At 42.4% G+C, this 12,475-nt stretch overlaps 1 protein-coding gene across 6 annotated transcripts in view; it reads left to right on the top strand.

Moving 5' to 3' along the window:
• The window catches only part of MAMDC2 (MAM domain containing 2), a 183,052-nt gene that overhangs the window by 119,481 nt on the left and 51,096 nt on the right, over positions 1 to 12,475 (top strand). For all 6 annotated transcript variants that reach the window (XM_067744190.1, XM_067744192.1, XM_067744191.1 and 3 more), the window contains 3 exons: positions 1,921 to 2,014; positions 7,990 to 8,133; positions 11,175 to 11,440. In XM_067744190.1, the coding sequence (XP_067600291.1) occupies positions 1,921 to 2,014; positions 7,990 to 8,133; positions 11,175 to 11,440 (504 nt within the window). The remainder of the gene's footprint in view (positions 1 to 1,920; positions 2,015 to 7,989; positions 8,134 to 11,174; positions 11,441 to 12,475) is intronic.

Here is a 12,475-nt window from a genome sequence, read left to right as displayed (position 1 = left end):
ACATTCTGTCGTTGGCTTTATCAGCTGGAACCTTGAAAACGAGATGTCACAGACCTGTGTTGAGTCTGTAAACTTAATTAGCCCCTCTTCATTCGTCCACATCTGTTTCCTTGGTTCTCAGCCCTTCCTGTATTGCCAGAGACAAGCTTCCAGGGCCCCTCTTAGATTTTGCAGAGGCCAGGTGTCTAAGGACCATAGTCATTAAGCCGAAAGGGATCGTCTTGTCCAAACTCTTTTTTAAAAAATTAAGAAATTGAGACCTAGAGTGGAGAAGGGACAAGCTGGAGTTACTTAGTGGCTGACTAGCCTCAAACATGAATGTGAGTTCAGGAGGGGGTGTCACCCAGGAGGAAAAGGCATGGATTTAGTTCAGAGCTCGTTATGCACCTGACTCCATGCTAGGATCTGTATATACAGCATCTCATTTAATGGCATCTACAGTCCTACAAGGTAGGTGTTATAATGCCTATTTTATAACTAAGAAAAGCGAGGTCCCAAGAAGGTTAGCTATGTCCCCAAGGTCACCTAGGTAAGTGACAGAAATGGGATTTGAACTCTGGTCTATCTGCTGTCAAGACACCATTCTATTTAGAAGAGGTTGAAGACTAGACGCCTATGGGTCAAATCTAGCCTATGATGATTTGCCTAGCTGCTGTAGTGGTATATGTTTGTTTCTTTGTTTTTGTTTTGCATGTTTGTTTTCGTTTTTGAATTAATTGCTAACATTGAAAAGTCCAAAGATTTCAAATAAAAATCTAGAGATCCAGGTCCTCTTGACAGTTTGGTAAATCCAGGCATGTTAGTCCTAAATTCCCACACGTCAGCAATTGACGAAGCTGGGTACCAGTTGCCCCCTTTAGATGAGACTTGCTCCCCATTTCACACCCTTTCCTGCTGCATCAGACCAAACCCATGTGACACATTTACCTGCCTGGCCCGGGTAGGCACTTGAGTTTCCACCCCTGCTCAACACTGTATCTTCTCATGTTATCAATTCAGCAGAGTAGACTGCACACTGGGGTAGTTTTCCCAACACAGGTGAGCGCTGGGCTCACCACACCTGATCCCCATGGTCACAAGCAGAAAGTCGTCCACTGACCTCAAAGTTACAGTTGGTGGCAGAGAAGAGAGTATAACTAAAGGGAGCTGAACTCATTAACAACCCTGTGTTCTCTTTAACCATTTGAGCATGCCAGGATATGCTGAAATCCTAATATCCGTACATAGGATTTCTGGGCCTGATTCTGACTTAGGCATCAGGAAATCATCTCTGCATCTTTGTCCAGATGGACATGGAATTTTAAGTACTTGATTTTTTTTTTTTTTTTTGGTACACGGGCCTCTCACTGTTGTGGCCTCTCCCGTTGCGGAGCACAGGCTCCAGACGCACAGGCTCAGCGGCCATGGCTCATGGGCCCAGCCGCTCCGCGGCATGTGGGATCTTCCCGGACCAGAGCATGAACCCGTGTCCCCTGCATTGGCAGGCGGACTCTCAACCACTGCGCCACCAGGGAAGCCCTGGACATGGAATTTTATGTATGAAAAAGGGAAAGGACCTTGGAGGGGCCTAGGTCTCTGTGAAGGGCAGCGGCAAAATTAGCCTGCCTTCTGCAAGCAGGCTGTTGTTTCTTTAATTGAAGTTCATAATGCAAATTGTCAATTCTGTAGTTCTATCAGAAAATGATATAGGTACTTTGACACTCAAGGGGCAGGATGGGGCGGGGGGCGGAGTCCACCAATAAAATGCAACTTAGGGCTTAGTATTCACTCTCCCCAAAAGAAAACTGTGAGTTAAGGAGGGAGCTGCCCAAATGCCTGTACACCTGGCTGGATTGACACACCATTTTAAATCATAGTTACAAGCACTTAAGCCTAAAAGAAAATATAAACATGTAGCAATATTGTCATTCTCCTCTGCAGGTTATTTTTGAAGTTGCCTTCAATGGTCCCAAAGGAGGGTATGTTGCCCTGGATGATATTTCTTTCTCTCCTGTTCCCTGCCAGAATCAGACAGGTAAGCATTCTCTTTTCCTCCTTCCTCACATCTGGAATTTTCCTTTCTCAACAGATGCCTGTGGTCAAGACTTGCTTTAATTCCTTCTAATTTCCCTACCTTTTCCTCTTATCCTTACAAATTATTTAACCGAATAGTCATTTTTCTGGCATATTACTCTTTTTTTCTCTCACAGAGTGAATCTAATTTTTCTGATACCAGAGGTCAATTGTCATGGGTTAAGAAGCTTCTATCTTCTCTACCTACTAAGAAATTAAAATTAAATAATGCTAACTCACTCCCACTCCATCTTTCTCTTTAAAGGGTATCTTGGGTCCATAGACAGGTGGCTGAGTAGGTGGAAAAAACTCTCAAAATCTACTGAGTAGAATTATAAAAACTTATAAAAAACTAATTTTATGAATCTAATTTTTAAATGTCCTCCTGTTTAAAGATGTTAGTATTTGGTATACATTTCTATGATGGCTTTTGGCCTCAGAATATATACTCAATTTAATCTCTCTAAGTGAACCCTCACATTATTTTATCATGGCCAATTTTGTTTCCATAAACTTGGTGTTTGGGAAAAAGAGGAAATTTTTACTTTCTGGGAAATTAGGGAAACAAACTGATTCAAAGTGAATTAGAAAACAAATGTTTTAGAATAAGAAGGGTGACACTATATTAACGATAACCCAGATACATGCAGTCGACCTTAACTTTTAGTGAATTTGTTTCCTTAAGAGGCCCCAGGGAGACACTGTGGTCATCCGACTTATTAAGGAGCCCTCATTCTGGGTTTTGGAGTGTGGGAAGTAAATTTTTGAACTTGGCCTTGGTAGTCCAACTTTCACTTAAGGTAGAGTTAGTCTCTAATATGGTTTCAAATATATATTCTATAGGCAAGGGAACTGAGAAAGAATGTTTTCTACTCAAGCTAAACTGTTACCCTCAAATTACAGAGAAACTTGCTAATTAGCTAAAACCAAATATTATTTTTGACTAATTTTTTTTTAAAAAACTAGTGAAACAGGTAGAACCAGACTGGATTTACATACTTATATTTTTTCATTAAAATGCTTTAATCCAGCTGTAATCAAAAATTAAAAGAGTCTCTAAATTTGACAGAACACAGAAAGCAAAATTGTTTTACTTCTCTAAATCTGATTACTCCCTAATTCCATCAGTTAATATTTCAGTGATGTTAATAGTAGTTTTACAACATCTTTGTGATTACTTTCAGAAAGTTCGTCTTCTCAGTCACTGGGCACTTACACTGAACTTTTTTCTATATTTCCAAGTTATACATATGGGAGAAGAGGTATTTATTCAGCATCTCTACTGGGTAGCAGGTGGGGTGAAGCGGCAGCTGGAAGGTGATAGAATCTACTAGGCCACCTTAGAAGGAATGTTTAGAAACGTTCTCCCCTTTAAAAATATATAGAATATATGTGAGCTCTTTCCCACTGACTGGTGAAAAGAAAAGAAAGATTCCAGCAAAATAAGGACCGCTTATTAAGAGAGTTGGTGACCCTTCAGTCTGTAAAATCCAGCCCAGATCCTCCCTCCGTAAGGACCACCGGGGATTCACATTCTTATATAAAGTTAACCAAGGTCCTGTATTGGTCTTCAGAACTTCCCAACATACCAACTTTGCTTTAAAATGGTTTAATTACATGATCAAAGTGTTATGCTTGAGAGCCAGCCTTTTGGACTCACATCCCTACTCTGCCATTTACAAGCTGTGTAACCTTTGTTAATTAACCTCTTTGAGGCTCTGTTTTCACCTTTATGGGACAGGGATGGAAGAATCTGTTTCATAGAGGTGTCGGGGTGAATGATGAGTTAATAGTGTCTGTGACAGCCTTAGCAGAGTATGGCACACAGAAAATGCTTAGTCATTAGACCTAATATTTACTTAATTTTCAAAATATTCCCATCCATTCCCCTAGAGAACAGGGGGTCAGATTGAAACCAAAGAGAACCAGCAAAGGGCACTGCTTTGATGAATGTGTAAGCTGGAGCCTGCTTTATGCCCTTCATTAAGCAGCTGTGGGCCAGATTCTGAGTCTTAGAAGCTGAACCCTCTGGTTTTCTTACTTCCTCTTGCATTTCACAAATAGTTTATGGCCTTCTGTTTCGAAACAGGTGCCAACATTTTTTTCTTTATCTTGGTTAGCTTCAGACTTGTTGTCTCTGCTTTTCCCAGATGGATCTGGTGGTTTCTTCCCTCATCTCCCTAGTAAGCTGAGACAGGAATTATTTCAACATATGAAGCATCTTGTTCCCACCATCTGGTTGCTCTTAGAGTTAATCCAGTTTCCCAGACCTGAGACCTATCTCAGAGTAGCAGGTATTAAGCACCAGTGGCTTGCTACCGTGCCAACACCCCCGCCCCAAATAGTCCCCCAGGATGCTTCCAGAGGACAGTGAGACCTTACCCCATCCCCCCAACTTGAGTTACCACACTTCCCTTTCCAAGCCTTTTCCACCCACAAACTCCCCATCTACCGCCACATTTAGCCTAGAATCTAGATCATAGGGATAAGCTCTCCTCTTAGTCTGTAAGTCCTTGAATGCCTAACAGCTGATTCCATTCGCTTCTAGGAATCCTGCCTCAATGCCCAACTCCCAAACTGAGCGCTCTAGGCTGTGCCACATGTAGACCTAACTTCCTCTCTGGGCTTGGGTTCACCCCACACCCAGACCAGGGTCTGGGAGGATCCTGACACTCATGGATATACATCTGAAAGGATGTCTACCTGGGCCTAAGTCCCAATAATGACCATTCATCAACAACACACTGCCCAGACCTCTTGTCTAATTGGAAGCCTGGCTCCAGTTGTTGTGTAGGTTACAGCCGAAGGTGTGACAGTCTTCCTCAGCTCAGAGGCCCTCAAAGATCTCCACAGCCTGATCAGTGGCCCAGTCTGCTCCATCATGATTCCTCAGTCTGGTGGTAGTTCCCACTCACTCTCTTCCCTCGCCAGCCTTGAGCTGTCCCAGCTTGCTTTTGGACTGGCTTGTGCTAAGATAAGAACTACTATGCAAGTTTAGCAGCCTAAAGAGCACCACGCCCAAAGTCTCTCTAGCACTACAGGGGCTGATAAGCCTCTTAGATCTCGAGGACTGATACTGAGTTCATCTCCATGAGCTCTATGAAGCAGAGGAAAAGATGAGAAATACTCCTAACCATTCTTCTCAAACCACAACACCCTCTACCTGAGTAGTATACCTTCAGAGCCTCCTGATTCTAAAAAGTTCGAATGTCAGAAATCAAGTAATTAACTAAATCGTACATTAGGATGCTCAGAGAGACTTTATTTCTTTTTTTGGATGGGGCGGGGATGATCAGCTGATGCTCAGGGACTTCCAGTTGCCTCTGATTCCTCCCTATGCTTCAAATATGTCATTAACACTCCCCAAATACAATTGTGATTGCCACTTGACTCATGCGTCTGAAACAAGCCTGAAGCAAAGGCTCTTCATTCACCCCAGATCTTTGGGGAGCTTATTTTAGGTCACACATAGGCCCTCTGGCCTCATCTTCAGTAATTAGATACTATCTCACGCTAGAAGAAGCATTCTGGGTGAAAAAGATTTAGGCTTTGAGTTATGCTTTTGAGGTTTTCTTTTTATCAGACCTTCTTAGGACCCCAGAAAAATCCATTGCTCAGACTAAGTGTTTAGCAAAATAATATAATTGCATCCTCAGAAAAATCTTCTCTGTGTGACTCAGCTTGTCACTATGGAGACAACAGAGGCTTGCTTACTTTCAAGCTTTAATACCACCTCTCACCCCCTCCCACACACCTAGGAAATGGGTTATGGTTCTCTTGTGGATGCCCAGGTGTATATTCCTTAGGATGTATTCCTGATGAATAATTTCACTGACCTTCTGTTCTCTTTATGCATGGCTTTTGGGAGTGCCACACCATTTTCTGAGCTGGATGGCCAGCTGTAGATCTGAATTCCCATCTGCTTTTTCATTACCAGGTGGCAGAGGGGTGACCAAGACTGGAGACCATAGTGGGGTTTCCCATGGGCTCAGATCTCCACAGGGGGATGTCAAAGGATCCTTGTTTGTATGACGTTATATTCATTTTCAAATGAATACCTTCATGACTTTATCTTCGCAGCTTAAAGAGTTACCATGATGCTGACAGAGTCAGACAGAGCAGTGTGTGGGTTAACCCACCAGTCTCAGAGCACTGAGAATTCTCTTCCTTTCCTATCTGGCTCATCAGGGTCCTCTCCTTGTACACTTGCTATAGGAGCATTTTCTTTCTGTTCTCTCTTTGTAACGTGGTGCTAGTCACTTTTCTTTTTAATTTAGCATTTTAAAACTCTTCAGTATCATTTTAAACTCAGACAAAATTTGCAAGAATATGTTAAAAAACTCCCGTATACTCTCTACCCAGACCTACAAACGTTTAACATTTTGCCACGTTTGTTTTATTAACCATTTAAGAGTAGGTTGCAGGGCTTCCCTGGTGGCGCAGTGGTTGAGAGTCCGCCTGCCGATCCCGGGGATGTGGGTTCGTGCCCCTGTCCGGGAAGATCCCACATGCCGCGGAGCGGCTGGGCCCGTGAGCCATGGCCACTGAGCCTGCGCATCCGGAGCCTGTGCTCCGCAGCGGGAGAGGCCAAAGCAGTGAGAGGCCCGCGTACCGCAAAAAAAAAAAAAAGGAAAAAAAAAAGGGTAGGTTGCAGATATTATGTCCTTTCACCACTAAATACGTCAGTGGGTATTTTCTAAAACCAAAGACATCCTCCAACATGCTATGGAATAATTATAAAGTTCAGGAAACTTAACACTGATACAATATTATCAATTAACCTATAGTCCATATACTAATTTCACCAATTGCGCCAATAAAGTCTTCTATAGGTATTTGTTTTTCTGGACCAAGATGGAATCTTAGACCCCTTGTAGCATTTGGTTGTCATGTGTCTCTCATCCCCTTTATCCAGGCCGGCTCATCAGCCCACTGGAATGTTTTCTTACTTTGAAAATTAACAAATTGAGTCTCTGTCCCTAAACAGCTTTTTGTTTCATCACATCTCTGCACCTAGAACTCAAGTGTTTCTCTAAAAGTGATTTTCTGCTTATTCAAAATAGTGCTGTCTCTGGCCCTAAAAGGTTAGACCAGTGTATGTCAGTGTGCAGAACAAGATTACACTTGGCTGCACTGAATGTGTCCCAACCCGCTGCAGTCACGTCTCCTCTGGACACAGAGGGCAATCTGAACAGTGATGTTTACAGTTACTTGTTGCTAGGACCACATCATTCTTGAAAGAGCAGAAATCTTTTATGTTCCCTTTCCTCCAGGCAATCTGGGATGAGGTGATGTTTATAGACCAGAGTAAGTGACACCAGAACTCAGCAAAAGCCAAAATAATATCAGAACGGGTGACAGAATTGGTGTGACTGTTTGAGCAGTGTGATTTATTCTGAGTAATGATCCTCTTCCAGCAGATCAGATGTTACTACTAATGTCAATTATAAATGGACAGTGGCTGTGCTTCTGACACAGAGATTGATCAACAAAGGAAAACTATTTCTAGAAAATATTATTTCTGAAATATCTGTCAGAAAGAAATTAAGAATTCTATAAAATCCTTACTTTTTCTCTGTATTTTTAATTTTGTGTTAATGAATTTCAAATTGTGAAGAAGTATGTGAATAAATGCTTTCAGTCTTTAATCAAGAAAGGAAATTTCTTTTGAAGTCTGGTACTTCATTTTTGTAGAGAATGTGAACAGAGCTCCTTCTTTCCATCCGTTTAGGGAGGAAAAGAACAATTTTACTGTCATGCTGAAAAGTGGATTTGATGCTAACCTGTCAGCATGCCACTAGGGTAAAAATATTTTTGTTGTGTGTTACTTCTCTGAGCTCCCCTGGTACAAATGTATACATATTTGTCAATCAGTTAATGTAGTCCTTTGAGATCCTTGGGTTTGGCTCACTTTAACTTTGATTCTCCTTTGCTCAGAGCGTCCTTTTAGTGCCGTAGAAGCAAGCTGCAATTTTGAGGAAGATCTCTGCAACTTTTACCAAGACAAAGAAGGTCCAGGCTGGACCCGAGTGAAAGTAAAACCAAACATGCATCGGGCGGGAGACCACACTTCAGGCTTAGGTAAATCAGAGTCTGTTGTGTGGGATGTCATGTTGGGGGTTGGGAGCCGGTAGTATTCATCTCCATTCGCCAGCCGTTCTCATCAGGACACCAGCTTGAAAAAGGGAGGTGGGTGTGGGAGCAGCTGTAAAGAAGCAAAGACAATAGGTAACCTTGTGTCTGGCCATTTTTCAAAACTGGAATTCAAGCTGCTGTGCTAGCAGGAGTATTTACCAGTTTATTAAATAGTCAAACCTTTGGAAATTATCTTGCTCTTCACTTTAGATGGAGAAGTACCTTTAAAAAGCTATTAGATTACAATTATATGAAACATCCAGAAGAGGCAAAGCCATAGAAACAGAAAGCAGATTAGTGGTTGCCAGGAGCTGGGGAGGGGGATGGGAAGTGACTGTTTAATGGGTATAACGTTTCCCTTTGAGGTGATGAAAATATTCTGGAAGTAGATAGTGGTGGCTGTGCAGCATTGTGAAAGTACTAAATGCCACTGAATTGTATGCTTTAAATGGTTAAAATGGTAAATTTTATGTTATGTGTGTTTTATTGCAATAAATAATATATAGTGGGGCATGAAAGCTATCACAGCTGTTGGACAATTTTGGATGGACCTACACGGAACTCTTAGAAATCAGTTTGAGCTCCCCTTATGTAAGGATTACCTATCTCATTAAAGGGAGCCCTTGTGAAGCCCACTCCAGTAGAGACTGGTGGAAAGAGCTTATTCTCAAGGGGTTAGTGTCTAATTCATTTATTCAACAATTATTTATATACTGGGCACGGGGGTGACTTACCAGAAAGCTGATGAAGCTTGTTTCAGGGCCCCTCACTTTCGAGGGGCCCTTGCAATTTCATACTTGTAATTTTGTATTCTTTGCTTAGGGGTTGGCTAACTTGTAGAATTACAGAATAAAAACCTATTCTGACCCTGGCCAGCCTAACCCCTGGGGGATACAATAGTGAACAAATCAGGTATGTATCCCACCCTTGCTGGCTGACCGTCATTTCAAGGGGCAAGAGAAACCCTAAACAAACATATACGCAAATAGACTCAAGATTACCAGTTGTGGAGTGTGCTGAGAGACGCGAAGAGTGACCTCTGAGAGAGAATAAGGAACCACATTTTGGGTGGGGAGTTTATCTTTGTGGCTTTTATGTGTGGAAGCAGGAGCAGCCCAGGCAGAGGAATCAGCATCTGTGAGGGCTTTGAGTTTGGAAAGAACTGGATACTCCCAGGAATTAGAAGATTAGAGTGGCTGCACCGTGGGGAGGAGAGTGAAGGAAAATGAAGGTAGAGAGGAAGATCTTGGGCGTGGCAGGCCAGAGTAAGCAACTGGGATTTTATTACAAAGGAAATGAGAAGCCATTGAAAGAGTCTAAGTAAAGAAGAGAGGGATTAAATTTAGGTTTAAAAAAAGATTGCTCTGGCTGTTGTATTGGCCACCTGTGTTAGTCTGCTTGAGCTGCCATAACAAATACCATAGACTGGCGGACTTAAACAACAGAAATTTATTTTCTCACAGTTCTGGAGGCTAGAAGTCCCCAAATCAAGGCACCATTGGGGTTGGTTTCTGGTGAGATCTCTCTTCCTGCCTTTTCCAAAGCGCCTTCTCATTGTGTCTTCACATGGCCTTTCCTATGTGTGTACACATGGAGAGAGAGAGAGAAAGAGAGCGATCTCTGCTGTCTCTTCTTCTTATGACACCAGTCACATGGGAGTTAAAGCTTCACCCTTGTCACCTCATTTAACCTTAATTGCCTCCTTAAAGGCCCCGTCTCCAAATACAGTCACATTGGGGGTTAGAGCTTTAACATATGAATTTGGGGGGACATAATTCAGTCCGTAACACAACTCATGAAATAACCAAAGAATCTTTTGCTGGATTAAATAAAACTAAACTGTATAGCAAAGAATGAGGCACCCAGAAGAAAACTGATGAAGGAGGATCAAAAACGGAAAAGGAAAAAGAGTAAGGTATTATTCTTTTTCTTTCTGCCCCAGCTTTATAGGACATGTAATTTAACATGGTAAACTGTTTTAAGTTTACCATGGGGTTGGTGGAGCATGTGGGAGGGGAGGTTCTTGATCTTATTTTTTCATGTTATTTAGGAGAAATTGGGGAAGCTCAGATCTTCAGCACCTGGGAGGGTCTATCTGATTTAAAATCTGCTTTTTCGGAGCAGGCTTAACATATGAACAAGAGAGTAAGCTCTGCCCAGATACACAAACCACTCTCCACCCATCACCCCCCAAGGACTGCCAGGCCCTGTAACCTCTCCCCCTCCACTGGTCACTGCAGGGGTAAGACGGAAAATCTGCTCTGGGCCTTGTGTTCTCTATGACTCAGTACTACTCAGTCTAGTTGTCAGTTGGTTGTCCAAAAAGTGGGGAACCCCAAGATGATTTCATCCTTTTTGTTTCATGAAAAGTGTAAATCCTAGGAATTCCCTGGTGGTCCAGTGGTTAGGGTTCCATGTTTTTACTGCTGAGGGCTGGGGTTCAATCTCTGGTCGGGGAACTAAGATCCTGCAAGCCACGGCACGGCCAAAAGAAAAAGAAATATAAATCCTGATTGATGACTAGAATCTGGACATATGCAGTGGGAAATCTGTACAGGTTTACTTAAAAATGGAGAAGGTTTGGGCTTCCCTAGTGGCGCAGTGGTTGAGAGTCCACCTGCCGATGCAGGGTACACGGGTTCGTGCCCCAGTCCGGAAAGATCCCACATGCCGCAGAGCGGCTGGGCCTGTGAGCCATGGCCGCTGAGCCTGCGCGTCCGGAGCCTGTGCTCCACAACGGGAGAGGCCACAACAGTGAGAGGCCCGCATACAGCAAAAAAAAAAAAAAAAAAAGGAGAAGGTTTATTAGCAATAGAATCACACAGATATTTTCAATATTTTAAATGCTTTCTATCATTTAAAGCCTGTAGAAATAGTCTCTGTTGGCAAACTCCACTGCTTGAACCAAATTTTCCCACTTGATAATCTGGGCTGAATTATTTAGGTTTTTCATTGCTGATGCACTGAATGTTTTGTCCTATTTGCAGGGTATTTCTTGATGGCCAACACAAAGTTTACGTCTCAGCCTGGCTACATTGGAAGGCTCTACGGTCCCTCCCTGCCAGGAAACTTGCAGTATTGTTTGCGTTTTTACTATGCCATCTATGGGTTTTTAAAAATGAGTGACACCTTAGCAGTTTATATGTTTGAAGAGAACCACATGGTTCAAGACAAGATCTGGTCTGTGCTGGAGTCCCCAAGGGGCGTTTGGATGCAAGCTGAAATCACCTTTAAGAAGCCCATGCCTACCAAGGTACAGTAGAACCTTTCTGCAATTTTCAGTTGCTAAACTGGGTTAGTGAATTTCTGTTTAATTATTTTCAGCTGGTGATGCGTTGTTTTTCTTCTGTTCAAGCTGAGAGCCCCACTCCCACACCCTGTCCACAGCCATGCGAGTTATATCCTTCAGTTCTTTTCAGTTTTCTGTCTCTGAGTCATGGTCACCTAGGGAGTTTGCTTGTTTAGTCTGTAGATTCCTTGAGGATAGTCCAAAGACAGAGAATATGTGAATAATCCAAGTTCAACAGCTATACGTTTGTTCGAAGCCACAATTCACACACACACACACACATGCACACGCACACGCACGTGCGCGCACACACACACACACATATGCTAGTACTTTCAAAATGTGAAATCAGTGAGCCTGGTTCTACATTGAGGCTTTAAGGTCAACAACCTAAACCTCTAGCTGAACACAGGATGGGGAAACTCAGTAAAATATGAGAGCCAACGCAGACAGAGAGAATTTAAATAATGGAACCATCAGCAGAGTATTTGATAGCAATAAGAAAACAGAGATCTTCATTGCGGGGAAAATACAAAAGAAAACTGTGATCTCCTGAATTTTACAACTCATAAACTTAAACTTAAGCTTTACAGGTGCAATAAATTCTGTCAACTAACCCAGATGAAATTAGAATGGGAAAATCCATTTTGTTTCATCTGTCAGTTGGTCAGAAGATCTCTCTCATGTACCCTCTGTGCAAAAAAGAAGCTAAAAGAAGGTCCCTTCCTACAAACAGATGCCTCATACAATGGGAGCTCAATAGATATCACTGAAGAATGGATGGGTCAGTTGATCATGTTCATTAACTAGGAATTACCCAAAGTCCAGGCTCCCCAGGGGAAGATACATGCCTAGCAGAGCTGTAGAACCTTCTTCATAAACATTAATGGCCCAAACTTCTCTTAGCTATAACCATCTGGACAGAACCATAGCTTTGTCTATAACTTCCTGTTAAATTTTGTACACCATTCCCATCATAATGTTGCTTGGTTACTCTTA

This window comes from Pseudorca crassidens, chromosome 7 (genome assembly GCF_039906515.1).
Source record: "Pseudorca crassidens isolate mPseCra1 chromosome 7, mPseCra1.hap1, whole genome shotgun sequence".
In the NCBI taxonomy this organism is placed as follows: Eukaryota; Metazoa; Chordata; class Mammalia; order Artiodactyla; family Delphinidae; genus Pseudorca; species Pseudorca crassidens.
Note: the sequence above shows the minus strand (reverse complement) of the source record. Positions and strands in the feature narration are given on the sequence as shown.